Source organism: Nannospalax galili, unplaced genomic scaffold (genome assembly GCF_000622305.1).
Source record: "Nannospalax galili isolate Female #2095 unplaced genomic scaffold, S.galili_v1.0 scaffold1088, whole genome shotgun sequence".
Classification (NCBI taxonomy): Eukaryota; Metazoa; Chordata; class Mammalia; order Rodentia; family Spalacidae; genus Nannospalax; species Nannospalax galili.
The window spans coordinates 52,117-53,814 of record NW_008358106.1 but is presented as its reverse complement, the minus strand read 5'-3'; the positions used below and the strand labels follow the sequence as shown (position 1 = coordinate 53,814).

Genomic DNA, 1,698 nt, shown 5'->3' with positions numbered 1-1,698 from the left:
TTAAATTTGGGGAATTATAAGATTTAATATATGTTAGGCTGGAATAAGAGGCTAGGAGACAGAATGAGATTGTAAGCCACCTACTGGGGGAGTAATTGTAGAAGAGACAGGTAAGGTAGCTAGGAACCAGATTTTGTCTTGCAAAGGAGTTTGGAGTTTACACTAGGAGAGGAGGGAGCCTCTAAAGTATTTTAAATTTGGGGAATTATAAGATTTAATATATGTTAGGCTGGAATAAGAGCCTAGGAGACAGAATGAGATTGTAAGCCACCTACTGGGGGAGTAATTGTAGAAGAGACAGGTAAGGTAGCTAGGAACCAGATTTTGTCTTGCAAAGGAGTTTGGAGTTTACACTAGGAGAGGAGGGAGCCTCTAAAGTATTTTAAATTTGGGGAATTATAAGATTTAATATATGTTAGGCTGGAATAAGAGGCTAGGAGACAGAATGAGATTGTAAGCCACCTACTGGGGGAGTCTCGCCGACTCACCTTTGTGTGCCAGACGTGTTTTATAGACAAACAGTATTATTTGCTGAAGAAATGAAAGGAAGACAGGAGCTCATGTTTAGAGTAGAACACAAATAGAGAAATTCATACTTTACCTGTGTTGTTCAGATCACACAAGTACAGCGCATTTTCCAGCTTTCTGAACCTGTCTATCCACATCTCATGTTGTTCGGGCTCTTTAATCACAGCTGGACTCTCATAAGGTTGGGAGACTGGCCTGACCTTCAAAGAGTTCACGGGATCTTGAGGGGCTGATGTCAAAGCAGCACAGTTTTCTGGCCACGGATTCTCTTCTGGAGTTTTCTATACAAACAACATAAGCATCTCACTGGCATACGTTTACCACCCAGATATTCTCCAGACTCTTGGCTAAAGATGAGGCCACACAACTAGGAAGATTTATTGCAAGGTCTGGCTTTGTGAAACAAGGAAGAGGAAGATCTCATATATTCAGTGCCACAAGGCCCAATCTGTCAAGTTCTTGCTGGATGCAAACATGGCAAGTTATATTTTTATTTTGAGAAGAGTGACATCATTACTTCAATTAAATTTTCTGACTCGCCATAGACAGAGGACTTTGAAACTGACTGACTGACTGACTGGCAGTTCTCCTGATGTTCTGGTCTTATGGCAGTAGAGGAATCTACAGGGATGGTGTTTCTGGGCAAAGCTGCCATCTCAGTGGCTTGTGAAGAAAGACTGGCTGGATAAGTAATGCTACCTCAGCTTGTGAGCCCATCGTAAAGAATGTCTAAATGTCTCTCTGCCTGTTACTTACAAAGGAACTGGAGATTCAGAAGGGAAAATTGATTTAAAAGAGAGGCCTTAGGGTACAGAGGTGATGCTTAGTTCATCTCAATGTCCAAATCTCCTGTGTGCTGCAAAATAGTAAAATAGACTAGTGGATCCCATTGGCACCTCATAGGGCATCCTGCCTCTTTCCATGTGATGAATGATGAGAGATGAATGTCTATGGTCTCATCAGCCCTGTCTTGGTCTTCCAGGAAATCCACATCCTACCTGTCCAGTCCACATGGTTGTAAGAAGAAGCACCATATTCTATTTGCATGGTTTAGTACTGGGTATCTAATATAAAGTACGTAAATAAGATTATTGCCCAAGAATGAGAGAGAGAGAGAAAGAGAAAGGAGAGAGAGAGAGAGAGAGAGAGAGAGAGAGAGAGAGAGAGAGA

General features: G+C 41.8%; 1 protein-coding gene across 1 annotated transcript in view; it reads right to left on the bottom strand.

Moving 5' to 3' along the window:
* CUNH1orf87 (chromosome unknown C1orf87 homolog) overlaps positions 1-1,698 on the bottom strand; it is a gene marked incomplete at its 5' end in the record, with an annotated part of 50,255 nt that overhangs the window by 6,737 nt on the left and 41,820 nt on the right. Inside the window, one exon of the mRNA XM_029557812.1 lies at positions 602-809. Coding sequence (XP_029413672.1) covers positions 602-809 — 208 coding nt within the window. The remainder of the gene's footprint in view (positions 1-601; positions 810-1,698) is intronic.